Source organism: Rattus norvegicus, chromosome 20 (genome assembly GCF_021556685.1).
Source record: "Rattus norvegicus strain SHRSP/BbbUtx chromosome 20, alternate assembly SHRSP_T2T, whole genome shotgun sequence".
Taxonomy (NCBI): Eukaryota; Metazoa; Chordata; class Mammalia; order Rodentia; family Muridae; genus Rattus; species Rattus norvegicus.
This window is the reverse complement of record NC_141553.1, coordinates 10845627-10872091: the sequence shown is the minus strand read 5'-3', so window position 1 is coordinate 10872091 and position 26465 is coordinate 10845627. Positions and strand designations below refer to the sequence as shown.

At 47.5% G+C, this 26465-nt stretch overlaps 1 protein-coding gene across 14 annotated transcripts in view; it reads left to right on the top strand.

The window, feature by feature from the left end:
- Positions 1-26465, top strand: part of Hsf2bp (heat shock transcription factor 2 binding protein) — an 86527-nt gene that overhangs the window by 18824 nt on the left and 41238 nt on the right. For all 14 annotated transcript variants that reach the window (NM_001127683.1, XM_087598110.1, XM_087598104.1 and 11 more), the window contains 3 exon segments: positions 4384-4533; positions 6542-6674; positions 10593-10710. In NM_001127683.1, coding sequence (NP_001121155.1) covers positions 4384-4533; positions 6542-6674; positions 10593-10710 — 401 coding nt within the window.

The window sequence follows — 26465 nt, the reverse complement described above, 5'->3', positions numbered from 1 at the left end:
TTTCTATATTTTTAATTTATCAGGAAAGAGTTGCTACTTTTAGCATGCTAAAAAGGAAGCTGTTGGAAACATTAATTCAGTGATTCAAGAAACTCTAAAAAGTTTATTTTTAAATGTGTGTGTGTGTGTGTGTGTGTGTGTGTGTGTGTATGTGTGTGTGCCTGTGCCTGTGTGAGTTTATATGCACCATGTATGTGCAGGTGCCCCTGGAGTCCAGAAGAGAGTGTCAGAGTCTTTGGAACTTGAGTTATAGGTGGTGGTGGTGGTGGTGGTGGTGGTGGTGATGATGGAGGTGGAGGTGGAGGAGGAGGTGGTGGTGGCAGTGGCGGTGGTGGTGGTGGTGGCGGCGGTGGTGGAGGTGGAGGTGGTGGTGGCGGCGGCGGTGGTGGCGGTGGAGGCGGCAGCGGTGGTGGTGGTTATACGAGACTGGAACCCAGGCCATCTGTACGAGCAGTGTGTACTCTTAACTGATGAGCCATCTTTTCTAGCCCTTCAAGAAACCTCTTAAAGGAAATTAGCTGGTAGAATAATCCAGCTAGAATCTGAAATGAACTGTAGAAAATCTTTAGAAGGCATCTTTATTTGATAAACAATATTTATGACATAGTCATCCATGCATATACTATGTTTGGATCCAATCCATCTCCTATGCCTCCGCCTCCACTTCCTTTCCTATCACATCAGCTCCACTTCCACTGCTAGCTTCATGTGTACTCTTGAGCTTGCACATGCTCTCATGCTGTACCCGCACCTCTCTGAATACCCACTGAGTCCATTTAGTGTGGTCTGATGTGCACAGGTGTGAGACCATCTACGGGAGCTTGGTAGTCTCTCAGGGGCCATATCCCTGGAGAAAAGTGGTTCCATTTCCTCCAGCAGCCACCAGTTGCTAATAGCTCTTCAGATGGGGCTGGGATCTCATGCGTTCCTCCCCATCCATGCTGGAAATCTAGCTGACTTGACTTGGTGCAAGCCATATGCATGTAGCCCTAGCCACATGTGTTCATGAGTTCATGTGTGCAGCAGACACTGATTTGATACAGACTCTACTTCTTCAGGCTCCTAAATTGTTCTGCTCTCTCTTCCAGTGGTCCCTGAATGGTGTGTGTGTGTGTGTGTGTGTGTGTGTGTGTGTGTGTGTGTGTGTGTGTGTAGTATAGACAGGTTGTTGGTCTCTGAATCAGTTGCTATCTTTACAAAGAAGCTTCTCTGATGAGGGTTGAGACATGGACTAGTTGTTAGGTATAAAGATGGGAACTTAGGGACAGGATGGTTACCTCCCTTGTGTTTGTGCCACCATACACTAGTCACCATACACTAGTCACCATACACTAGTCACCGTAAACTTGCCAGGCCAGTCATTACTGTAGCTTTAGGGGTGACAGCTGAGTAAGACTAATGATGTTTTTCTCCCACTGTAGTATTCCTAGAAGCCAACACTTCTTCCCTGTTCGATTGCATTATGGGTCCTCTTTCAGATACAGTTGTCCCTCAGTATCTGAGGGGAATCGGTTCCAGACCTCTTGTGGATAGTCCTGGGGTGGTGGGGCCCTTCTGTGAATAAGTGCAGTATTTCCATGCAGCCTACACACATAAGCCGTCCTTGGTTATTCCTATCTAATTCAATGGAGAGCTGTATGACTTGTACGTGGGCTGGGGAGGTGGCTTACTTGGTAAAGTGATGCCGTATGAGCGTGGGGTACTGAGTTCAGTTGTGGCACCTACAGAACAAGACTGCTGTGGCAGCTTCAGGCCTCTGTTGGCTGAATCAGTGGATCTGGAACCTGTAAGGCGTGTGTGGCAGGCCCGATATATTTTGGATACAGTTCTTCCCAGCCTGTGGCCTCCCTCCCTCCCCTCGACAGAATATTGCTGTGCATTCCTCAGTTCCGTCCTTTGACTCCAGAGTGCCAGGATCACGTGCGTGCTGCCTGGTTGAAATTGGAAGGCTGATGTTTACCTTATTTTAAATAATGGGTCAGGTTCTTGTTGTGATACATTTTCAAGTTCTGTACTTACAGTTCCAGATAAATGGACTTATTGAATATGTAGCAACCAACATGGAGAGAACAAATAGCAAGGAACAGATAACATCACCAGACATGACTGGTGTATCCTGATCGGGAGCAAACAAAGGTAACGTCATCCAGTGGAGGCTTGCGGCACTCAGAAGGAATGGGCCGGGGAAGAAACACTGCAGGCGTATCAGACCGCGGACCAGCAGCAGGCGTATCAGACAGCGGGACCAGCAGAATGATCTGTTGGGAAGGGTTCACCTTCTAGCTGTTCTCAAGGACACAGTGTTTTTAATCCCCTTAGCTACTTGCTGTTTTTCTTTGCCCCTGTTACAGAGCAGGGGAGAGAGGACTGACCCAGGACAGGGCATTTTGGAGGACACTTGACATAAACATGTTGGAGTGTGAGACAAGGGGGGTGGCTCCCCTTTCCCAGTATGCTTTCAGTAAGCTTAAAAAAAGCACTTTACCAGTATGCTGCTGTGACGTGATACACCCTAGACTTGCCGGGGAAGAGAGGCACTTGTAGATCAGGTCATGTCTGTGGGGCATGTTCTTGGTGGCCTTGATCTGTGTGGGATTGAAGACTCACCCTGAATGTACGTGCTACCTTTTCCTGGTCTCGATCCAGAGCTGTGAAGAGTGAAGGAAGTGGGCTGAGAACAGCCAGGCCTGGGTGTGTTTATTATCTCCGTTAGTGACTGTGAATGCGATGGAGGGAGGAAACGAGAACACAGTGTGACAGTGTGTGTAAATATGCTGTGATGAGACCCATGACTCTGTCTGCCAGTGTAGTTACACCTGTGTCCATGAATCCAGGCTGTAGTCGTCAGTAAGTCAGACATGAAAAGCACATAGTTTTACATTTAGGTTCTTAAACTTTTTATTTGATTTCATTATATATGTGTGGGTATTTTGCCTGTGTGTATGTATGTGTACCATGTGTGAGACTGGTACTCACAGAGGCCAAAATGGTGTCAGAACCCCTGGAACTAGAGTTACAGGCTGTGTTAGCCACGGTGTGCTGCTGGGATTAAACCTGCGTCCTCTGGAAGAGCAGTCCATACGCTTAACCACTGAGCCTTCTCTCTAGTCCCACCCTCAAATCTCTTGAAACCCTAGACAAAAATCCCTTCTTATTATTAAATATTGACTTCTTTAAAAGAAAAAAACCTCTCAACCATCTAGTATAATTTAAATTGTGGTTGAACTAATTCTGTTTAATACAAATGAATTTACCTAGGTTTTTATAATTTTTGGTTTATTTCTCCCTCCTTGGTGGTACTGGGAGTAGACCCTGGTGCCTCATGTATGATAGGCAGGTGCTCTACAACCGAGGGATATGCCCATCCCTGTCCATCTCTCGGGAAATGCTGTCTCCTTAGAGGGAGTTTTAGTACCAGAAAACATGATTTCCTAGGGAGGTGAGAACTTCTCCGGATGTACCGACGTGAGGGTCATCAGGAGAATGATTCTCTTCTTCCTTAATGATCCCGTCGGGGTCTGGCCCAGCTGCAGGTGTTCTCAGATGCTGCTGGAGGGAGGGCAGGGAGCCTCCCCGGGCCTCCATGATCTGACCATGTGCTGTGCCTGAGCATGTCTGGGGTAGCCACCTTCACAGCCTTCCTGCCTGGTCTTAGGTCTGGTGTTTGATTCTGATGTCATTTCACAGCCACACGTGCTTTTCATCTATTCCAGCACCTTTGAAGGCCCTCTCATGAGGATTTCCTCATGATGTGTGCCTAGAACAGTGGCTCTCAACCTTTCAAACACTGCAGCCCTTTAATACAGTTTCTCAGTGTTGTGGTGACCCACAGCCATAAATATATTTTTGTTGTTACTTCATAACTATAATTTTGCTACTGTTATGACTCATAGTGTAAATATTTCTGTTCTCTGATGGTCTTAGGTGACCCCTGTGAAAGAGTTGCTTGACCCCCAAAGGGATTAAAACCCACAGGTTGAGAACCATTGGTCTAGAAGCGGACTTTTTACAATTCTGTTTAACTCTGTGTGGTGTCTGCCAGTATGGTGAATCTTTGGTCACAGCAGGCTCCCTACTAGAAATGCTGTGCAGTGCAGGCTGCGTGTCAGGTCGCTCCAGAGACTGGCAGTGCTGCTGTGGGTCCCCTCACTTGGGACCCAAGCCACTGCTAGTTTTCTCTTGAACGGATGAAGTTATCCTTCATAAGCTGTAAAACAGCCGTGTGTTCTTCTGTAAGCTAGGACTTAACTGAGATGCGATGGTGACTCATAAGGGCCAGAATTCCGATTGCGCTCTCTCTGATATCGCTGTGAAGGAGAACTTGTAACAGAGTTTGCAGAGTGAATGCTAGCATCTGTTCTCTTGTTCTCTTTGTGAATTTAGGAGAAGTTGGCTCTTCGACAGCAGCTGAACGAGGCAAAGCAGCAGCTCCTGCAGCAGGCAGAGTACTGCACGCAAATGGGGGCTGTCACCTGTACCCTCCTCTGGGGCGTTTCCAGCAGCGAGGAGGTCGTCAAAGCCATTCTAGGAGGAGTAAGTTGTCTAGCACAGTTGAACGTGCCTTGCGACTAGAAGAGGCAGCATGTCTGCCATGACATTGACTGCTGAGTCCTGCCATGCTGCCGCACATTTGTAAAGTTCATTCACCAGATGGCGGCCAGATGCCTGCTGTGTTCAGTATGTCACCTGCACTCTGGGGATGTAAAATTAAGTGTCGTGCTCTGTCCCAGCACTCAGGCGTTTTGTATCTTAACCACTTAATGTATGCATAAAAAGCTAGCCGCATTCACAGTGCTCACATGTGCTTCACTTCACGGGTAAGATAGGAATTAAACACAAATTATTTGACGTCTACATGTGCTTAGAATATAGATTGTATGTGTGTACATTAGGGTACATAAGGACAGGAATTTGAAATGGCCTTTGATGAGTCAACAGAAATGGCAGAAGTGGTAAGGACACTTTAAGAAGCAGTCAAAGCAAAGGAATAGAGTGGCCCACGGGGCACATACTTTAATCCCAGCACCCAGGAGGCAGAGGTGGAGGATCTCTGTGAGTTTGAGACCAGCCTGGTCTATGTAGCAGGTTAGGACAGCAGGGATACACATGGAGAAGCCCTGTTTCAAAAAACCAAACAACAAAACAAAAAAGGTAGAAGTGAGAAGTATGTCTTCCTTTAGGATAGAGGGGCAGGACGTCACTTGACAGAGTAGAGGGCTCCTGCCCTGAAGCAGTGGGAAGTCACTCGCTGGGTATTGGGAAGTCACTTTGTTATTAGAGGAAGCAAATGCTGGCTTTGCCCTGAGGGTAGGAGGGCTACAGAGTCTTCAAGTGCTTTTGGACAAAGGAATGGTAGGACACAGCATAGCCGGGAAATGCACGTGATGATGAGCGAGTGAGGGTTAGGGCTGAGGTGTGCAGCTCTCTGCAGGGCAGATGAGGAAGGAGAAGGCATGTGGGAGCTGTGTGAGTGAGACAGATGAGGTGTCAGGTACAGGTGACAGCTAAGGGGGAGGAACAGAAGTGGAGAGGAGGGTATTTGGCAGAAAGCCAAATTCATTACTTAGCGCTTAGAGGACACACAGTGGTGGGTCTTAAGGACCCCAGGGAAGGTCTTAGGTGTCCTCTAAACATTTGTCGAGCTTTATTAAAGTGTAATTTTCAGGGCTGCATGAGACTTTGCCTTAAAATAAAGATGATTTCCATGTTGTAATTTTCCCACTGAACCTAAACGGTTCGCTGGTTTCTTAGAAAATTTCTAGAGTTGGGAGACCATCCCCATTCTCAGACTATTCTATCACCAAGGATGCTTCTTTACGCTGTTCTCTAATGTTTTGTTTTCTGTTTTTACATTCTAAAATGTGCCTTGGTCTAAGTACATCTTGACAACTTTATATGCACATACACATATGTGTGCACAGTATATCTCAGTCACATAACCCAGGTCCTCTCCGATTTCCTGTGTTCACTTAAGGCCATCAGTGCTGCCTGCATATTGCTGGGTGCAGGGCCATCCACTAGAGCATGGGCCTGCCAGTGCCCACAGTCCTGAAGAACGTTACTCCCCGGCAGCCATCAGTTGTTGCTCTTCTGTGAGGCAGGGTGAGGCACAGCGCCCCCTAAGGCTGTCTCCTCTCATTGCTAGATTGTGGCCTGGCTTGCTTTGTACAGGTAGCACAGCCGCTGGGAGTTCACAAGTGCAGCAGTCCTGTCATGTCCAGGGGACAGCATTTTGCAGCATTCCTTTTATCCTCCAAGTCTGGCATTCTTTCCCTCCAGTCTTCTGTGATGTTCCCCGAGCCTGGGTGTGTGGGGTTAATGCAGAAGTCGCTTATTCTGCTCCTGTGGCCAGGCATGAGTGTCAGCATCGACTGCTTCCCTTCCTGGGGACGTTAAGGGGTGGCACTGGATTCTTTATGACTATTTCTGTAATTACACAGTTACACACTGTCTCTCTTCTATTGGTTTGCCCATTCTGGTGTTGTTACACTGGCCTCTGTGGAAAGATGTGACAGTTCTATTTTTTTTTTTTAACTTTCAGGACAAAGCATTGAAGTTTTTCAACATCACTGGTCAGACTATGGAGAGTTTTGTGAAGTCATTGGATGGGGACGTCAAGGAGGTTGACTCTGATGAAAATCAGTTTGTCTTTGCGCTGGCTGGAATTGTAACAAGTAGGTAACTTTTCAGACACAGTGCTGTATGGCAGTGTTGGTGATTACAGGGGTGCGTCTGTGTGTATCAGGGTCTGAAGGACAGTGTTCACCCTGGAGTCCATCTCAGTAAGCTGGGAGGGCTGTCAGGTGTGTGTATGGGAAAGCACCAGAGGGCTTGTGGTTACTAGCACTTACTAGAAATTACTGAGCTAAAGGAAACAGGTTTGGTTGGTTGGTGGCTGTCGTTTATTTTGCTGCCAAACTGATCTTTCAGTCTCACTCTGTCAGTTCCTTTTCGTCCTTTTTTTTTTTTTTTCTCCCGGAGCTGAGGACCGAACCCAGGGCCTTGCGCTTGCTAGGCAAGTGCTCTACCACTGAGCCAAATCCCCAATCCCTTCATCCTTCTGAAGTTCTGAGAATTTCAGTAAACCTGTGTGGCAGTGAACACCCCAGCTAGGGAGTGGAGCCCTACACAGCCTTCCTTCCATATCAGCCCTCCACAGCAGCTGTCCTGGTGGCTTGTTAAACATTTGCCTGCTTTGTTGGGATTGGCTAACATGGCAGTGAGCATCTGTCCCAGGTTGAGCGTGCTTGACCCATGTCTCTACCTGGAAGTCCTGGTCTCTTTCCTCAGGTGCTTCATAGCCAGCCTTAGCTCTCACATCAAGAAAAGCTGTGATGTTTTTGAATGTCCCTTCCCCTCCCTGGGGAAGAATGGAGCAGTTCCAGCTTACCATATTCTAAGCAGAAACTGATACTAGATGTCTTCTGTGTGTAGACGTTGCTCTTGTCTCTGTCACTGTTCCATTGCTGTGAGGAGACACCGTGACCACAGCAACTCTTATAAAAGAAAGCATTAACTGGGGCCGGCAGTGTACGTATGTTTAGGTAAACTGATATCAGTACGACTCTGTGTGAACTTTCAGACACCCTTGCTGTTATTTCACACCCCTTCTTCTGTATTCATCGCCCCCTCCTTCCCTAACAACCCTCCCCCTCCCGCCCCCCACACATTGCTCTGCAGTAAGCCTGGGTTCCTGCAGTACAGCGGCTCTGATAGGTGCTGATCTTTAAGGAGGGCCACGCACAACACATTCCCTCTCGGCATTGTCATGCTGTGCAGAGGGATACCCACATACTGTAGGATGTTATGATATTTCTACCACTCTCTATTCTGTGGTATAGCAGACAAGCGTAACAAATGTCTGTAGATGTGGAGACAGAATCATCCCTGTGGCTCTGGTGCACAGCCCGACTTTTCACACATATCGATAAAAGCTTCATGTTCAGGTTGGCTCCAAGAGGTGGCTGCTGAATGGTACTGTGAGGTCACCGAGGGCTCGCTCGCTCTGATGTCTTTCTCTAACGCCATCACATAAGTGCCTTGCTTACTTGGAAAAATTGGCAGTGCTCACCTGTAATACTCAGTTTCTTGTATGGAACTCCTACTCGTCTTGCTAACATTCTTCAGTTAGTAGAGCTGACCCTATACGATGAATTGGAATTTTTATTGGAAACTCATGTTTCTCTTTAGTTGGGTCAGTGAGGAAGTCATGTAGTCAGTCTACTGTGAAGGGCAGATATGAACTGCACACAGTTATGCTGCACGAGACTGCACGCGTCCTAAATGGGTATGTGTGTGTCAGTTTAAGACTTGGGAGAGATAACTTGGGGTTTTGTTCAGTCCTGGCAGACATAACCTTCTGAGTGCAGATGAAGGCAGATCAGAATTTCATCTTTATGGATGAGACCCTGAAAATCTGGATGTGCTGTTCTCTGTTCTGTGAAGAGTTTGGCTCCAGGAAGGCTGCAGAGATGGCTGTCTGGGTTAGGTTAGGTTCTTGTCTTAGCCACTGTTCTATTGCTGTGAAGAGGCACCATGACCAAGATGACTCTTAAAAAGAAAGCACGTAATTGAAGGCTGGCTTAGAGTTTCAGGATTAGCCCATTGTTATCATAGCAGGGACCATGGCAGCATGTATGGTGCTGGAGCAGTACAGAGAGCCACAGCCAGATTCACAGGCAGGGGGTGGGGGAGGGAGAGGGAGAGAGAGAGAGAGAGAAAGGAAGGGAGGGAGGAAGAAAAGGAGAAGAACCTGGGCCTGGCATGGGCTTTTGAAACCTCACAGCCCACCCGCAGTGACACTTTCTCCAAGGCCACGCCTTCTCATCCTGTTAATCCTTCTGAAACAGTGCCATTCCTGATACATGAGCCCATCGGGGCCACTCTTCCTCACCACCACAGTGGCTCGATGACATGCGGATAGTGACTTGGTTTCTTATTCCCGGGATCTGCACCATCTGCCACTGAGTAGATAGTGCCGGAGGAGCTGCGAGAGCAAGTGCTCTCAGCTACATCTCTGCAGTACCCACTGTGTGTGTGCGTGTATGTGTGCCACATAGTGTGTGAGGAGCTCAGAACAGTTCATGGAGTCAGAACTGTAAGCAGACGAGCTACTCCACTGACCTGGATCCCCCGGAGAGATTCGGCCAAGGGAAGGCAGGCCGCCGCCCCGGCCCTTTCCATCTTGGCCCCTCGTTCACTACCTTCCTCGTTTTGCATTTTGCCTTCTTCTCAGTCCTGACGAAGAAGACTCTGCAGAGAGGGGCACTGTGTGCTGGGCTTACGGATGAATCTTGGTTGTGTGTGGATACTGGTGGGGCAGCCAGTGCTGGCTGTACCAGTCATGGGGCCAGTGACCGCTCTGGTCTCCATGCTCATTTGCAGAGCCTGGGGTATGGAAATGTGTTTACTGACTACAGTCAGGAGGAGCATTCAGGAGAGTATTCAGATTCAGTTTTCATGCTCTGCTTGTGACGTCACATGATTCCCATTTCATGTCACCGTGAAGAGTCTTCAGGCCATTCTTGAAGGATTTCTCAATGCTCGGTCCCCCAGTAAGACCAGTCATCAGCCCCATGTTCTTCTTGGACCACGTAACTATTGGTCCAAGGCAAGACTATTTTCCAGGGCGTGGTGCTGCAGACACCCAGGTCCCAGCGCTCCCTTCCATAGTTATGGCATGACTTCCTGATGTGCAGTCACACCGCTGTCAGGTCCTCAGTCAGTACCATGTGAGCTCTACAAGCAGCACTGTGTTTCAGTGTCCTTGGGTACCTGCTCTCCTTGGATCTATAAGGAGAAAGTCAGGGAGTATACGATCTGCTAAGCAGAAATTTCCAGAATGTGAAGCACCTGTGATCTCTTAGGAAAGTAATCATCACTGTCACCATCTCATCATCACCGTCACAACCATCACCGTCACCATCCTCACCGTCACCATCCTCACCCTCGCCATCCTCACCGACGCCATCCTCACCCTCGCCATCCTCACCCTCACCATCCTCACCCTCGCCATCCTCACCGTCACCATCCTCACCCTCGCCATCCTCACCGACGCCATCCTCACCGTCACCATCCTCACCCTCGCCATCCTCACCGACACCATCCTCACCGTCACCATCCTCACCCTCGCCATCCTCACCGTCACCATCCTCACCCTCGCCATCCTCACCGACGCCATCCTCACCGTCACCATCCTCACCCTCGCCATCCTCACCGACACCATCCTCACCCTCGCCATCCTCACCCTCGCCATCCTCACCCTCGCCATCCTCACCGACGCCATCCTCACCCTCGCCATCCTCACCCTCGCCATCCTCACCCTCGCCATCCTCACCGACACCATCCTCACCGACGCCATCCTCACCCTCGCCATCCTCACCCTCGCCATCCTCACCGACGCCATCCTCACCGACGCCATCCTCACCATGTGCGTGAGAGATGGTGGCAGAAATGGAGTGGAAGTGCAGGTGCACTGATGCCCTGATGCCTGCCTGGAGGTTGGAGGGAGACCAGGAGCTGCTGCTCTCCGCCTGCAGCTGTGTGCCCTGGGCCACACCTGTGACCCTGACGCTTCCTTCTGTCTTCTGCAGATGTTGCTGCTGTTGCGTGTGGGCGTGAATTTTTGGTGAATTCCAGCCGGGTGCTCTTGGACACCATGTTGCAGCTGCTGGGGGACTTAAAGCCTGGCCAGTGCACCAAACTCAAAGTGTGAGTAGATAGCAGCTCAGCCTCTCGACTTGCACAGTGCTTAGAATATGCTGACGGAGCCTCTCTTTAAGGAAACTTGTTTGATCCACCAATTCTACAAAACAGGAAGCCAGCTGATGAGGACTTAAGGAATGTGTTATCTTTTTAGAGGATATTTTATCTAATTTTATTTGAGATAGGCCCAATGTGTAGCCTTGAACTCATGCTCCTCCTGCTTTAGCCTGCTGGCTGTTGTGTTAAATAGCATCTCGGGGGGGGGGGGGACACAAAAAAACTTAAATCAAGAAAAGGAGCATTTACCCCTTAGAGCCTGGGCTGTGTTACTTGGGGCCTCAGAATGAACATCCCTAGGTGTTTGCTATGGCAGTTTCCTACTCAGGTACTAAACTTTGTAGCAAGTTTTTCTTAATCATTGTAACAGGACAGACATCCATTTAGAATCTCAGTGTCCTAGGGATCTGAGTTGGCTTGACCAGGTCCTCTGCTGGGTGTCTCCTAAGGCCAAAATCAAGGTGGTGCTCAGCTGGGTCCTTGGAGGAGGCTCTGGAGGAATCTGCTTCCCTATTCTCTTCTATCAGCCGAGTGAGTAGATGGCCAGCTGAATCCTGTCCAGGGTGGACTGCTCTTCCTCACGTGGCCCTGCTGTCATGCCACACTGCTTCTTAAAATTGGCATCTCTATTAGTTTCCTTTCTGGTCGTTGTGACAGAAGCAGTTTAGAGAAGAAAGGCTTTGTTTATGCTCACGCTTCAAGGGTGCAGTCAGTCCTTCGTCCAGGGAAGGCATTGTGGCAGGAGTGTGAGGCAGCTGGTCACATGGCTTCCATGGTCAGGAAACAGAATGCTGACACTCAGCTGCATTTCTCCTTTTGTAAAGTATTTCTAACTCTTTATTTATGTGCGTGCACATGTGCGCTCCTCATGAATTTGTGTGCAAGGTATAGCGTGCACGTGGAGCTTAGAGGACAACTAATGGGCATCAGTTCCCTCTGCTATGTGGGCTCCAGTCAGTCTTAGTAGGAGGTATTTCCCTGTTGCACCATCGCACCAGTTCACTTTGTCCTCCTCACTCAGTCCAGGATCCCGGATCCCAGAATGGCACCACTCATGTTCAGAGCCAGTCTTCCTTCCATACCTTCTGGAAACATCCCCAGAGCTGCTTTTCCGTGGTAACTCTAAATCTAACTGACTTGATGATTATCCTTCGCAGTGTGTATCACACGTTTTCTGTTGCTCCCGACCAGAGAGGCATCTCTGCTTTCTGTGGGCTCCTGTGCTTAGATTAGGCATATTGGATAAACCTGTTCAATCAGCTCAGTGCCTGTTGATTAGTACCTGTGATTGCGTCTGCAGACCCTCGTTGGCCATGTAATCTAACTTTATCAGAGTATGCTGCAGATATAGTCTTGGGGAGTAGGACAGGAAATCGTTTTTTCTTCTTCGGAGGGCAGTGCTGGGAATGGAAGCCAGTGCTCTTCATAGCAAACATCCCTGTGCTAACATACAGACCCATGGCAGAAAGCTTTGGGGGTTTAGGGTTCTCCCTGTGATACACGATCTCTCCAACTGTGTGCCTTGTGTATTGCAGGCTTCTCTTTCGTAGTTCAGGAGCCCCTTAAACGTCGGAGGCAGATACTTCTAGATTCTGTGCCATTTCGGCCTTGGTGTCTCATATATTCCCATGAAGATGAGAGTTTCTTTTCCTCCTTGTATGCTGAATAATTTTGGATGCACCCTGGGCATTTGGAATATTATGTCAGAAGCCTCATTTTAAAGTCTTTGGAGAACTCCACAGTCCATTTGGATTTGAGTCACAAATTACAATGTTGTTTCAGTGTCAGCCCCTGTCTATAACATTTCAATCTGGTGTTCCCCAGGCCAGTGGAGCTGTCCTGTGTGTCTTCTGGTGCCACTCATGGGCTGGTTAGAGGCCCAGGGATTATGCTGTGTGTGCTGAGGTGAGGCTGGGAATTCAGAAGTATCTCTGTGGGGTCACTTACTGACTGCTGACTCTCCACGATGCCTGCAGTGCTCTGGTGTGCCCTGAGCTCCACTCTTTAGCCGCATCTAGAATGCTGAGGTCTGGTGGTCTGTAGTATTCCTGTGGTACTGCTTAACTGCACGCAGCTACCACGGTCCTTCACGGTGGGAAGACATCCCCTTCTGCAGCATCTGAGTTGCCCAGGGCTCCTCCTCTTACTGTGGCTACCAGAAGGATGGCCCTTTCTCCTCCTTAAGACAGAGAGAGCCTTCTGCGCAGTCTGAGTGCAGGCCGTGGAAGCCGTGCTGGGGCACCTGATGCTCTGCTCCCGTTTCTTCAGCTCATGGTTGGTCACCTTCCACGGTCTCGGTAGCTGCTCCATGCATTGTGTTCAGCGGAGGGAGTTTCTGCTGTGATGCCCTGTGTAGACCACACTGCAGTCTGCAGTAGTGTTTTATGCTGACATGTCTGTGTGTACGAGCAATGCATGCTGTAATATGACATGGAGTTTTCTTTGTAATCATGCTTTGTAGTCATGCTAAGGCTTGACTGTGGATCTCATCCATTTCTTGGGAGGGGGGACTCAAAAATTGCAGAAGACCTAATGTTGAGACCACCTTTCTGTGCTTGGGGATATTTTTAATTTCTCTACATATGCACTGCTACACTGAACACTTGATAGCTATCTCCTTGTGGACCTGTGTTAGCTCCTTTAGGAGTTCCCCCAGAAGAGGGCTTTTTGAGAAGTGGCACCCGTGCAGGTCGGTAAGATGCTGGCACTGTACTCCCTTGTGCACCCTTGCCGGCATTTTGTTCCTTTTTCTTATAGAGAGTCTATGTGTCATCAGCCAATTGGCCAGCCAGCTGTCTACCTGCATCCCCCCTTTGACCTGGAATACCAGCGAGATTGGCGTGTTTTCTGCGTGCTTGTCCTATGATGTCTTCTCTGTGAATCACCTGTCTGTACCTTTCTCTCTCTCCTGCTAAGCTGTTTCCACAGTGATGTGCTGGTGTCTGTGTGGGTTCTGGTGTTGGTCCATTGCTTCCTTTTCTTCTGTGGTCTCTGTAAGTGTTCATGGCCAGCTAATCTTTCCTTCAGCGTCTCGGCGAGCTTTGTATGGGGGCTGCTTCTCTGCCTCCCTTCTTTGGCCCCTGTTCTTGTGGATCACAGCATGTGGTGAAGGCAGTAATGGTGAAGGACCTGCTGCAGAGCCATCACGTGGCTTCCTTTCCCAGCAGCCTTCCAGGTGTGTGCACGGATCTTCTCCCTCCTGCACTGAAGCCCTTCACTGTTGACAGTAGCCTAAGGCCTTTGCTGTGCTGGGCTGAGCTTTTTCCTGTACATCTGTGTTTCACTTCTCTCCTGGGATTTTGCTCTTCTCACTTTATGATCAAAGGATATTCCCTTTCAGGGCTGTGCTCAGGCCTGGAGATGGGTCCAGCCTTTTTCCAGCTGCTTTTTAAGTGCAAACTTTCTTTAAAAACCGAGCATCCTGGGCTTGAAAGACGGTTCAGTCGTTATGGTGGTTTGAGTGAGAAAGGTCCCTTGTGCTCAAATGTGTGTTTCTAGTTAGTGGAACTGTTTGGGAAGGATTGGGAGGTGTGGCCTCGTCTGATGAGCTGTGTCCCTAGGAGTGGGCTTTGAGATTTCAAAGGTCCACAACTTTCCCAGGTAGCTTTCTTTTTCTCTTTACTCAAGCTTATGGGTCAGATCACATCCTTCTATTCCACTTGCAATTCACTTTAACTGTAGACCTAGATAAGAGCATTGGGAAGAAACCATGTCACAATCTGAATGCTATTCTGCCTTCACATTCCCTCCACCAAATAATCCCATTGCTTTGAATCCAGCCTCTCTCAAGTTCTCAGGACTGGCACAATTCAGCTAGAGTCTTTGGCAAAATGTAACACGAGTGGCTGTGTGGTGTTACCTTTTATGGGAAATGTGAACAAATGTCTGCTCCCCCAGACAAGGCACGGACAACAGACCAAATTAGTGACTGTACCCAAGTCTAGCTCAGTGGACCTAAATTTTTTGGGTTCCTTACTGAAGCATCGATGAGTCAAAGCAGCTGCATCCCTGAGTTCTGGCCCTAGTGTGGGTGATGACTCACAGAGCTGTGCCCTCAGTTCCCTGGACAGCTCGGAGGCAACTGGCTCATCCTCTAGCAGTTGTCAGTGCTTATATAACCTCGGGGAGAGGCTTCTGAGTTTCAGGAACTTCCCAGGAAGTGTGTTTGTTACTTCCTGAGCTTTTCTTCCCCTGTTGTCATGTGACACTGGTATTTCCATTTGATCTTGGATAAGAGCAGGCAACCAGAACTCTTGCTTCATATTTGACAAGTGAAATTCGCCAGCCTTTTAAAGGTCTTATTTAATTGACAAGCACGGGGGAGAAGCAACACACTCAGGCTATGGCCGAGTTAGTAGAAGAGCTACTGAGTACATAGGAGGCCTACCTTCTCACTGAGCACATAGGAGGTCTACCTTCTCACTGAGCACATAGGAGGTCTACCTTCTCACTGAGCACATAGGAGGTCTACCTTCTCACTGAGCACATAGGAGGTCTACCTTCTCCCTGAGCACATAGGAGGTCTACCTTCTCACTGAGCACATAGATCAGGCACAGAGGTACATGCCTGTACTTCACACTCTGAAAACAGAGGAATCAGAACACAAGTTCAAGATCACCCTCAGCTATACCTAGAGTTCAAGGCAGCATAGGCTCTATGACATTCTGTCTCAAAGCAAAGAGACAACAAAAATAGCCCTCACTCTGACTATTCCAGACTTCTCGTCCTTGGCTAATAAGAGCTTCCATGAGAAAGGGTCTCATAGCAATCCACACATGCCTGAAAGACATGTCTTCCAGAGAGTGAGAAAGACATGATCCAGTGACAAAGGTGGGCTTGCTCACCTTAGTGGGACAAGTTGGCTGTGAAGGCCCTGAGACTCTACCTGGTCAGTGCTTCCATTGATTTCCCCCAGGTGGTAACACTGAGGAGGCATAAGAAAATAATAACTTTGCAGAGAAGGACTAGGTGGGTCTGAAATTCTGAGATGTGTTTCTACAGTTCACCATTCCTTGACCAGAAGTGGCCCTGCAGAGCCTGTCCTCCCTCCTGCCCTTGTCTGACCTACATGCATGTTGTTCTGAAACCCTTCTCAGTGAAACACTGTATCTGCCACTTAGGCACCATTCAGGGAAAGGTTGTTCCCTTCGCTGGGCTTGTAACCCAGCCCACACCTGGGGTGGAACATTTAGCTGAGAACCAAGTGGTCACTTAGGAACAGGTCTTTTCATGTCACCTGTCAGGGGTCTCTTCAGCTCCATTTCATATCTCGGTGCCCTTTTAATACTCGAACCATAGACTTTATATTTTTCCTTTCCAAGCTTGCTACACTTGTTCAGAATGCTCTTCATAAGACCTAACCAGAGAACAAAGTCTCTGTTGGGCGTATCTGAGACTCCTTTGTCAGTGCAATTGACATAAATCTCTTCACCTGAGCCTCAGGTAGACACTTCAGACTAGGGCAAAAAGCAGCCACATTCTTCACCAAATTACCACAAAAACAGTCTCTACGCCACATACTGAAATTCTTCACCTCTGAAATCTCTTGGGCTGGTTCTTCACAGTTCAAATTACACTCAGCAACAAAGTCTTCCATATTCCTACTAGGATAGCCCATTAAGCTCCACCCAAAGGATTCCATTGCTTTCCAAATCCAAAGTGCTAAAATCTACATTCTGCCAAACAAAAGCATGAGCCTATCATAGCAGTACCCAACTCCTGGTACCAACTTGTGATGGTCTTACTGCTGTGAACAGACACCATGACCAAGGCAACTCTTATAAAGGACAACATTGGGGTTGGGGATTTAGCTCAGTGGTAGAGCGCTTCTTGCCTAGGAAGCGCAAGGCCCTGGGTTCGGTCCCCAGCTCCGAAAAAAAGAACCAAAAATAAATAAATAAATAAATAAATAAATAAATAAATAAATAAATAAATAAAGGACAACATTTAATTATGGCTGGCTTAAAAGTTCAGAGGTTCAGTTCATTCTCATCATAGCAGGAAGCATGGCAGCATCCAGGCAGGCATGGTGCAGGAGGAGCTGAGAGTTCTACATCCTCATCTGAAGGCTGCTAGGGGAAGACTGGCTTCCAGGCGGCTAGAGTGAGGGTCTTAAGCCCACACCCGCAGTGACACACCCACTCCAACAAGGCCATACCTAATAGTGCCACTCCCTGGGCTGCCCATACAAACCATCACAGAATCCCTAGTGACCTCACTTCTTTCTTTTAGGTTCCGTCTTCTGGAAGTTTCATCACCGCTCAGTACTGCCACAGGCTGGCATCCAGTTTTACCATATGGCCTCTAGGCAACATTGAAGGTCTAAATTAAAACAGCTGCTTTTGAGAAAAGCTGATACTAAAGCACCACGTGTGGATTGATAGCTAGTGAGGCTGGTGTTGGTCTGCTCTGTCTGTGTTACACAGTGATAAGCCTTAACACTCACAGAGTGGTCTAGAATGGGAGTGTTCACTCGGTGCTATTGCATTGTGGGAATGTGAGTCACAGCTTTAGGCTCTTACTTGACGGGTGGAGGCCCCACATCTAAGTAAAGATGTAGAACAATTCATGACCAGGGCTGAGGCGGGCTCGTGGTAGAACCATCTGGCTGCTAAGGATGCACCAGGTCCTGGGACTGGCCCTATGCAGAAGGAAAACATACCTCCTTGCCCTGTTTCCTGTTAGAAATGAGCAGACCTCTAGCTGTAGGCTTCTCTCATGGATTAACTGACCAGGACTAGAACATTGCCTCGTGTGTATAAGTGCTAGGTCCTATCTCCATCACCCTGGCTAGATTACACAGCTTAACCAGTTCTCTCCACTTACAAGCTGTCCTCGGTGAGAAATTAGTTTCTGTGCCTTGGCATTGGTGTGGTGCTGACTTGGTTGTTGGGCCGGCAGGCTGAGGATGACTGGGTTCCAGTGTCTGTGTCTGTCTGTGGTACTGTTGGTTCACTGTAGCTCCTCAGTATGGAGCAGGAAGGTGGTTCATTTGCACCACTTTCACCTCACGCGACTCACCTGCAGGCACAGTTGGTCAAGAGCAAAGAGTGCTTTCTGTCCTATCTCTGGCCTCTTCCATTTCATTAAGCAGAATTGCCTGCGTGACTGTCCAAGCTCATCCCTCCCGTTTAAAACAACTTTTTTCTTTTAAACATCATGGTGTATCAGAACACTTCTGTACAGAAGGTTTGTTTTACTAAGGAATCCAGTTGATAGCTAAGCACTCTAAGGGCACAGAGTTAACAGTGGACAGGCCTTGCCGCATGTTTGTTTTCTGTCTTGCCTTTAGTCCTTGTGTTCTTAATGTCAGCGGTGTTTAACAGGATCAGGGGAGCAGATACCGGGCCATGTGACAATCAGAAACTTGATACATCATTCACAAATAGTTTTTGTTGGAATAGAAATATCATATGGAGCAATCATTTGCACAAGAAACAAGAGTCTTCTGGGTTGGTGTGGTAACTCTTTCATGACCTAGAGGTCTCTGGCTTCTGTGACATGTACCCTGGTAGTGACATGGGCTCAGGTCTCTCAAAATTGCATTGGTTTCATTTTAGCTTCTTAAGGACAACTGCTCTGGGGACAGATATGAAAATTTAAAGACAGTTACTGATATATGTGATGTGTTTATAAAAAGATAAAGAGAGGGAAATATGTTCTGTGGAGGTGTGGTGGAGTATGGGGCAAGGGGGTGCCTCAACGGGCTCATGGGGCATCTTCCCTCCCCGACCCCAAGGGACCAGCTACACAATGGTATAGTGTAGAATAGAGTTTATTAAGGGCATGGGGAGGGGAGTTAAGAGGGGCAGAGCAAGGCAGAGAGAGAGAGAGAGAGAGAGAGAGAGAGAGAGAGAGCGAGCGCGCATGTGCATGAGCCATGAGCACGTGGAAAGAGAGGTGGGGGGAAGGGAATGGGGAAAGAGTGGAGGGAGGAAGGCAAAAGCAAGAGACCAAGAGTGGGGGCTGGGGAGATGGCTCAGTGGTTAGAGCACTGACTGCTCTCCCAGAGGTCCTGAGTTCAAATCCCAGCAACCACATGGTGGCTCACAACCATCTGTAATGGGGATCTGATACCCTCTTCTGGTGTGTCTGAAGACAGTGACAGTGTACTCATTTACATTAAAGAAAGAAAGAAAGAAAGAAAGAAAGAAAGAAAGAAAGAGCGAGAGAGAACAAGAGAGTGGGGAGGAACTAATAGCCCCGTTTATAGTGTCAGGAAATCTGAATGTTACCCAGGTAACTGTGGGGCAGAGCTTAGACAGAATGCTAACAATATGAGTAAATTTTACCATTTTAAGGTTATATGACAGTGCTAAATCACCAGGACACTTTGCCCAGGTTTCCCTGAACCGTGGTTATCCTCATATGGTAGTTTTGCTTTTTGAGGTCTAGAGAAGATTGGCTGGTTTATTATCATGCTGTAAAAGAGAAGTTGGCAACTTTCTGTAAAAGTATTTGTGAGGTGTTTTGGGCTTAGTGGGTCACACGGGGCTCTTGCTGTTACTCCGTCCTGCTCTTATGACCTTCATAAAAGCAGCTTTGGAGCATAGTTTAAGGTGGAGGACTTGTGTGTTTGTGATTTGAAGTAAAGGCTTTCCCTTCTGGAGCCCCTGGGTAGAGACTCCAGGAAAGCCAGCCTCAGGGCTGACTTCTCTAGGGGCACTACATCTGAACAGCCCTAAGGCCTACCACATAGTTTGTTAGGGTGCGACTTTGTAAACCTTGTGAGACTGCTAATGAAATTCAGATGGCTCACAGCCTGTTGGGAGCTCAGAGGACTGAGAATCCCTGCCTTCCTGGTAGTTTTATGTCAACTTGACACAGGTTGGAGTCATCTGGGAAGAGGGAGCCTCAATTGAAAAGCTGGTTTACACCTCCGCGGGTTACTGTGAGCAAGCCTGTGGGGAATTATTTTGACTGAGGATTGATGTGGGGGCATCTCTGTGGGCAGTGCCACTCCTAGGCTGATGATCCTGAAAACTATAGGAAGCCAGGCTGATCAAGCCAGAAAGAGCAAGCCAGGGAAGTGGCACTCCTTAATAGTCCTGGCATCAGCTGCTGCCTGTAGGTCCCTGCCTTCTTTGAGTTCCTGCCCTGACTTCCCTCAGCAACAGAGTGGCCTAAGAGTTGTAAACAAAAGCCATTTCCTCCCCAAGTTGCTTTGGCTGTGATGTTTTATGGCAACAATAGAAAACCTAACTAAGACACTGCTTTGGAAAGTGCTGGTGCCTTTTGTCTTTCTGACTCCTGGCATTGCTGTGGCTTTGAAAATTGTCATGGAAATATGGAAGAAGGGGGATTTTGCTTGTGTGCGTGTTGTGCCCAGTTGAAGTTCTCAATTGCTGGTGTGACTCCTTCTATATCCAGTTGGTAGTCTATGGTGGGGTAAAGACAAAACGAAGAGCCTGCCTTTCTCAGACTGAAGTCTTGGGGAACCCAGCCTCCCAACAGAAGACAGCAGTGGGTGTTGTCTGTGCGGTGCACACATGTGCCATCGTTTCCTTAATTAGTCCCTGCAAATACACTGCATCACTGTTCTGGTTTCTTCTCGCTCCGGGCTGCCATACATCCCAGCACGGTGCTGTTACCCATTTCACCTTTATTTATAAACTTACAGCTTTTAAAGAATTTTTATATTATTATATAAAAAAGTATGGCCATAGAGCATTTAGGAAATTCTTCAAATTTGTGCCCAAAGGAACTACTTAGCTCTCCACACATTGACTGTCCCTGCTAGTCTGTCTTTTGGCCATTGCAGAATGTGTGTTCTGGGCCTCTAAGCTCTGGGTATTTTCCTGAAGAGAATCAGTGCTTGTCTTATCAGGGCTCTGGTTGTGCCTCATCCTCAGTTTGCAGCACTCACTCTGGTGGCTCAGTGTCTGCCTCAGACACTAAGGTGATTCTGGCTGGGCACTCAGGGGCTCTGGCTGGGCACTGGGCGCTTCTAATTGGAGCCTCTTCCTCTGCCTCTCCCTCCTTTGCCTACAGTCTGGGAGATCCAGGCTGTCTTCTCACTCATGCTGTGTGGGCTGTGTGAAAGCTGCCCTCCTTGTCTCTCTCCGTGGAAGGGGTGTTGCTCACGATCCTCTTAAGAGGGAGAATTTCTGTTTACTACAAGTAAGAGGGCTGTTGCCAGGCAGTCTGGGCTATCATCACTGCTGCTCAGTAAGTTTCAACTTCCCCTAAAACTGTGTGTGTGCGTGCGTGTGTGTGTGTGTGTGTGTGTGTGTGTGTGTGTGTACGTGTGTGTGCATGCGTGCGTGTGTGTGTGCGTGTGTGTGTGTGTGCGTGTGTGTGCGCGTGTGTGTGTGCGCGTGTGTGTGTTCCATTACTTTCACCTTAAAGTTTTATGCTATGTATTTATTATAGTTCAGTTCTAACTGTTGTCTGACTACTCCTGTAATGGCCCAAGTCGCAGGGACCCCAAAGACCACGTAGGAGCCAATTCCAATGCAAACACAAGGGTCTTTAGAGATGTAGAGCAAGGACTCTCATGGACATTGTCACAGAGGGTCAGAAGTGAGAGCCTCAAGTCCAGGCGTGTAGGTATTTATTGTAGTTACAGCAAACTTGGGGAGTTTCCATATGGGTCAACAAGTTAATATTTTAAAAACTGCATTTTTGGCATAATCTGCAGGAAGCAAACACGGGGGCAAAGCTACCTGACACAGGATGGCCTGGTTATCTCTTGTCTGCAGGATGTCTTAGGTTATTTATATGTACCTTGACCCCGCTCTTACGGCCTGGCTGGCTGTTGTTAGGGGAGGGGGTTGCCATAGGATGTTTGCTCAAGTGGACTTTGGTTTTCCTCCTGGAATTGGAGTTTAGCGCCTGGAGCTTCAAAACTGGAGTTGGTTGGGCTTTACAACTTCTAGTTAGTTACTTGGCTTATTTTAATAGAGACATTCTTCGTAGCTGGGAGAAGTTTGTTTTTTAAATTATGAGCATATGAATATGTGCACTCGAGTGTGGGTGGTGTGAGATCCCCTGGAGTCCATGTGGATGAGACTGGCCCCAAGTGGTACTGGGGACTGAACTCCTTCTCTGAAGAGCAGCGAGTGCTCCTAACGGCTGTGGGATCTCTCCAGACTGGAGACATTGTTTCTATTTTCCAAATACTGCTTGGAGTTTTAAAACTTACTTTAAAAAATAATTTTAAGTCAGTCTGAAACAGGAGGATGAAAGTCCTGGCTATGTAGTCAGATCCTGTTTCAGAGCGATTAAAGCTTGTTTTAAACCTAATTGCGTGGTGAGTCCGAGAATCCGTATGGCGTACTCGGTACTGTGAGAGCTGCTGCTGTGCACCGGCTGCTTTGTAGTTCTGTTGATGGGCTCTTAACGCTGTGCATACTTAAACACTGTAGTTACAGTTGGTGTTTATGTTGTACATGTATGTACATGTGTGCCCTTGCATGCATGTGAAGATCAGATAGATATTAGAGGACAACTTCAGAGAGTTCATTCTCTCCTTCCATAGTGTGGGTCCCTAGGATTGAACTCAGGTTGTCAGATTTGCCAGCAAGTGCCTTTATCTGTTGCAAGGTATCTTTGAGGCGCAAGTCTAGATGCCTGCCCCGGTAGAGGGATGGCTTCCTGAGGACCTGGGTGTTTGGTACTGCAGTTGTCCTCAGTGAGTGTTCCCTCTCTGTCAGCATTTGCTTGATGTGTCTTCTGCTGTTCCTTTGGGCTCATCTGTTGTATGACCTTTGGGTTTAGGTGTGTTCTGTGGTTGTGATGTAATCCCGTCTAGCAATCTGCCTCTTGGCAAGATGGTCCTCCCTACTAACATTTCCAGCTACTGAAATTCTCGGCTTCACTCCGTCGTTTTGTCTTTATGTGGATTATTTGGTATTTTCCCCTCTGTATTTCTATTCCTTCCTCCTTTTCTTGTTTCTTATGCTGCTCCTTGGCTGCCTTTCTTCTCTGAGTTTACTTTCCTCCCCAGGGTATTAAAAATTGACCTCTACTCAGTGGCTAGCTTCCCTTTAGAGCACGCTTGGATATATTTGGTGTCTACTTGAAAGTAATGAATGCCTTTCTCTTCTGAGCAGAAGAAGGACCTCAGAATGACTCAGTTCTTACCTCCCAGTCCACATGTGTTTGGAGACTGTGTCCCTGCTTTGTTGGAAATGTATTAGCCACAGTGTTACACATTGTTATTTCTGCCTTTCCCAGTGTTTCCTTCTCTGTTTGCATTTCTGTCCTGTGGTTCCCTTTCCCGTTTCTTGTAGCTCAGAACTTTCTTCTGAGGTCATTTTCTTTTATTTTGAAGTTCTTTTAAGTTTTTGTAGTTAAGGTTTGTTTTGGGGACAATCTCTTGAGATTTCTTTTGTATTATTTGCTGGAAATATTTTTTGATGGGATTTTAATTCTGAGGTTACAGCAATTTTTCAGTTCCCTTGAAAAGCACACATTGCCTGCCCTCTGGCATCTATCTTTAAAAAAAAAAACCTTTGTTTTTAATGTGTGTGTGTACAGTGTATGTGCGTGTTCATGTGTGTGGATGTAGGCAAGCACACTATAGTACACATGTAGAGGCCCCGAGTGTTATCTTTGTCTTCTGCCTTGTGTGAGATCCTTCTGATGTGTGTGAGCCTGGCCCATGCATTGAGAGACTCTCTTGCGTCTGCCTCTCATCTCCCTGTAGGGACGGTGGGATTACAGGTTTGCTGTTGCACAGGGAGCCCACCGCAGACCAAAGTGCAGATCCCATCCAAGTTCAGCTTGAAGAACCAGTGAGTTTTATTGAGGGTGCTTACAGGAATGTGGGTTACTTATAGGAGCAGAAATGATGCAAAGTCGTATCACCAGAGCCACCCCGCCATGTGTGACAGTGCACTGCTCAGTCTGCAGGCACTCGGAGGCGGGAGAGTGCCTTTCCGGGTTGCTTGGTTGGGCCGAGCCTCTTACAGGCCGTTCAGCCACTTTTAATTTCTTCTACAGTTTGACCGTTCTTGCTCCTTCCAGGTGGCTGGGCTGGTTCTTGGGGAAGAACTGGGCCTAGTGAATCTGGCCAGTTCTGGGGACTTCCTGAAGCTCTTTTGAATTATTTGCTTCCTGTCTTACTAGGTTTCTCTGCAAGATAGACTGTTTTACCCAGTACTCCCCAAATACCCTGCCTTTTCACCTTCTTGTGAACATCATGTTCTAGAATGCCCTATCACCCCCCTTTCCTTTACATCATATGGCTTTTAAAAAGTTCAGAGAGATTTATCTGCTTCTGCTCTGCTTCTTGATCTGTATGCTGTGTCTTAAGAAGCTTCCCTCCAAGTTGGAAGGTAGACTTGGTAAAGTGCTGCACAGCACCCATGTACTACCATGTCTAGCTGTGTGTGGAGCATAGAGATCCACACACAGGCCTTTGGCTTGCACAGTAAGTGGTTTACCAGTTGAGCCATCTCCCCAGCCCTGGCTTTTGTCTTTGATGCTGAGGTCCAGCTTTAGGATGTCTTCTGTGGACAGAGTCCTTTACCCTGGCACTTTGGAACTCTCTGGCTCTGTACTGTGGTCGGATTGTGATGCGTGTATATCTGTATTTGTTCTCATCTGAAGGCTATTTCCTCATTTCTTGAAAAGTGTCAGTCTTACTTTTTTGAAACACTTTGTGTGTGTGTGTGTGTGTGTGTGTGTGTGTGTGTGTGTTGCTCTTTTCATGGGGTACTAATTGGAAGGCAGTTGGACTTTCTCTAGCTACGCTCATTTATCTTTCTGTTTTGTTTTGCTTTGCTTTGTTTATATTTTTCCTTTTGCATGTGTCCAGGTCTTAGAACTTTTTACAGTATGTTGATTTTTTAGGATTTTTTTTTTCTTTTCTTTTTGCTCGGAGCTGGGGACCGAACCCAGGGCCTTGCGCTTGCTAGGCAAATGCTCTACCACTGAGCTAAATCCCCAACCTCTTTATTTTTTATTTAAAAAGTTATGTGTCTGTGGTGGACATGTGCATATGAGGTGTCTGTGGAGCTCAGAAGAGAGTATTGGATCCCTTGTGATGGTAAGCCATTTTACATGAGTTCTGGGAACTAAACCAGGTCCTCCTTAAGAGCAGCCAGTGTTCTTAACTACTGAACCATCTCTCTAGTATTCATAGTTTAAAGTGGAAATTTCTGGTTTCTTTGGATATTCAGTTAGGGAATAATGATGTTTTGCTGGGCAGACATGTGAAAGGACACGTGATGCTTCAAAGGAATATAGATATGACCCCACAGACAGCGGGAGCTCCAGCATTGGTTTGTTTTACTCTACCTTGCTGGTTTTCGGTGAGCACACGCATGGATTGGTTTACCTTACATTGCATTGCTGGGCTTCACTTGTGGTGACTTCACAGAAACTCACCAAGAACTTCTCGTAAGTTTCCCAGGGCTGCTTGCCACTTTTGTGGACTTGGGCTGAGTCCTTCTGGTTTCTTCTGGATTGAACTGTCCTTGCTGATTCTAGTGTGGTGTCTGCCGAGTGGACTGGACTGCAGCTGCTGATTCATGTTTGGTGTTTGCTAGTGGACCGGACTGAGAACAGTGAAGATTGGAAAACCCCAAAGAACTATTTCTAAACAGGCCCACTTCCCTGTATCCTAATAGCCTTTCTTTTCCATTACCTCTGGCGAGTGGCAGGCTAGAGGGGAGGTTGAACCTTATTAAAGTAGGTTGTGAAAAATAATATGCCTATAACAGTTTTATAAGGTTTGCTAAGGAGATTTTTCATTATGTGTGTGTGCCTGTTTGTGTGTACTCATGTACGTGTAGGGAGCAGACGTTGATGTTGACTGTCTTCCTCAGCTGCCATTCATGGTTAGGTTATATTTTTCTGAGTGTTTGGCATTGAGCTCGGGTTCTCATATTTGTATAGCAAGCACATAACCGACTGAGACATCTCCCTGACCTAGGCTCGACTTGCTTTGCTTTGCCTGCCAATTCATAATAGTGCCCCTAGCTTCTTGGTCATGTTCTAGTTCCTCTTAATTTTTACTGCTGGATGTTAGTGGTGCACACTTTTCATCAAAGCACTCAGGAAGCAGAGGCAGGCTGACCTCTCGTGAGTTCAAAGTTAGCCTGGTTTGTGTTTCTAGTTCCAAGCTACCCAGAACTACATAGTGAGACTCTGGTTTTTTAAAAAAACAGGACAGATCAAAACTAAAACCAAGAGATAACAACAAAGTTTTTTCTACCTAGTCAGCATATCTGTTTTCTGTTCTGGGGTTGATACCTGTCTGTAATGCCTGAAAGCTGTTTGGTTCTGGCTCTGCTACTGTTCTTATGCTGGCTGTGACTTGTTCAGTCTTGGTTTTTCATGTGCTATCCAGCAGTCTGGTGCAAGCTCATATTTGTTAGGGCTGTATCTGTGCATCTTGGAAGACCAGGTAGATCTTTACTATCTAGGAGGACTGGGGACTGTCCCATTCTGGCTGACTGTATATTGTCATTGGTTTATGAGCGTTTAAGGCTTGCTGACAGTATGAGTTCAGGCCAGCTTTAACATTTGTTCTTATCTGCTCTCATCAGGGTCTGACTGCATCTGTGTCTGCCTGGGGCTCTCTGTCTTTCCACATGAAGGCGTTGTAAGGGGAGCTCTCAGCTTCTGGAGCCTGTCATGGTCTGTACTTGCCTCCTGCTTTGGCCTGGATCAAAGAGATGCTCCTTTAATTCCTTGCAAGCTCATTGGCAATTTAAACATGAAGTCTTGTCATTAAAGAATTTGGGCAAAAAAA